This window comes from Canariomyces notabilis, assembly GCF_033297395.1.
Source record: "Canariomyces notabilis strain CBS 508.74 unplaced genomic scaffold N656scaffold_28, whole genome shotgun sequence".
In the NCBI taxonomy this organism is placed as follows: Eukaryota; Fungi; Ascomycota; class Sordariomycetes; order Sordariales; family Chaetomiaceae; genus Canariomyces; species Canariomyces notabilis.
In genome coordinates, this window is record NW_027041850.1 from 362424 (window position 1) to 363574 (window position 1151).

At 51.0% G+C, this 1151-nt stretch overlaps 1 protein-coding gene across 1 annotated transcript in view; it reads right to left on the reverse strand.

Annotated features, from left to right (window-relative positions):
* N656DRAFT_760544 (uncharacterized protein) overlaps nucleotides 1-1151 on the reverse strand; it is a gene marked incomplete at its 3' end in the record, with an annotated part of 2843 nt that extends 1692 nt beyond the window's left edge. Inside the window, exon 1 of the mRNA XM_064813218.1 lies at nucleotides 7-1151. Coding sequence (XP_064666578.1) covers nucleotides 7-1013 — 1007 coding nt within the window. The 5' untranslated portion in view covers nucleotides 1014-1151. The remainder of the gene's footprint in view (nucleotides 1-6) is intronic.

The window sequence follows — 1151 nt, forward strand, 5'->3', positions numbered from 1 at the left end:
ATCAACTCTAGCGTCTGCCGGTGTATCCGCTCGGCCTCCTTGTACTTCCCCTGGCTGTCAAGTACACTCGCAAGGTTGTTCATGCTGGTAAGTGTGTCTGGATGCTCCTTGCCCAACACATTTTCCCTCAACTTCAATGCCTGCCGATGCATCCGTTCCGCACCTTCATATTTTCCTAACTGGTGAAAACTCTCACCTACCCTAGATAGAAGACTAGTCAGTGCGTCCCCGTCTTCTGTACCCTTCCGCAACTCAAGAGCGCGCTGTGTATGCGGAAGATACCGTATCCATTCTTCTCTGTTTTCGTGGTTTGGAAAAGGAAACACGTATGCAAGCCGTTGTAACACTTTGGCGGCCCATTCCCCCTGCTCTCCACTTTGAGCTAACCAAGAGAGCATCGATATTTGAACTAGCCGATGGATGTTGTAAGTATCTGACTCCTTGTGCTGTGAGATGAATGCATATGCCTTTAGAGTCCCAAGTGCGTCAATAGTCTTTAGCCTCCCGGACGGCGGCAGCAGAGCTTGCGGAATATCCTTCCCAGCTAGGAAGCACATAAACCTGAGGTAATTGGCTGCCAGCGGGTCGTGCTCCGAGATGTGCTGGAACGAAATCAGCCAAGTTGTGGCGACAGGGTTTTGGATGTCCTTATATCGATGTCGGTCCTCAAAGTCCCGGCTTAACAGCTCGATCATATCCTCGTCACTGGAGTTGCATAGCTCAAGGTATTGTGTAGTCGAAATCTGCTTCTTGCCCATATAAGCAGAGGCCTGCCGTATTGCTAGGGGGAGATTGCAAAGAAATTCCAGCAGCGCGTCAGTGCTTGCCACATCGCCTATCTGATCCCCCTTCAACCCTTTCTGCAACAGCTCAAGGGCTTCGTCTCTGCTCATTTCTTCAACTGGAATGATGCGACGCTCAGACTCGACTAGCTCTACCGCAACTTCGTGATTTCGCGTTGTGAACAGAATAGACCCTTTCCGGCTGAATGGAAGATAGTCGCCGAGGTCCATGTCGCCAAAGAGCTTTATGTCATCAGCGTTGTCGATGACCAAAAGCCAGCTGCCCGTGCTTTCACAACTCAAGGCTGTCTTGACAAGTGCCTTGGAATCTGCCTTCTCCTCGTCGATCCCGGGTACCTTGAGCTGCTG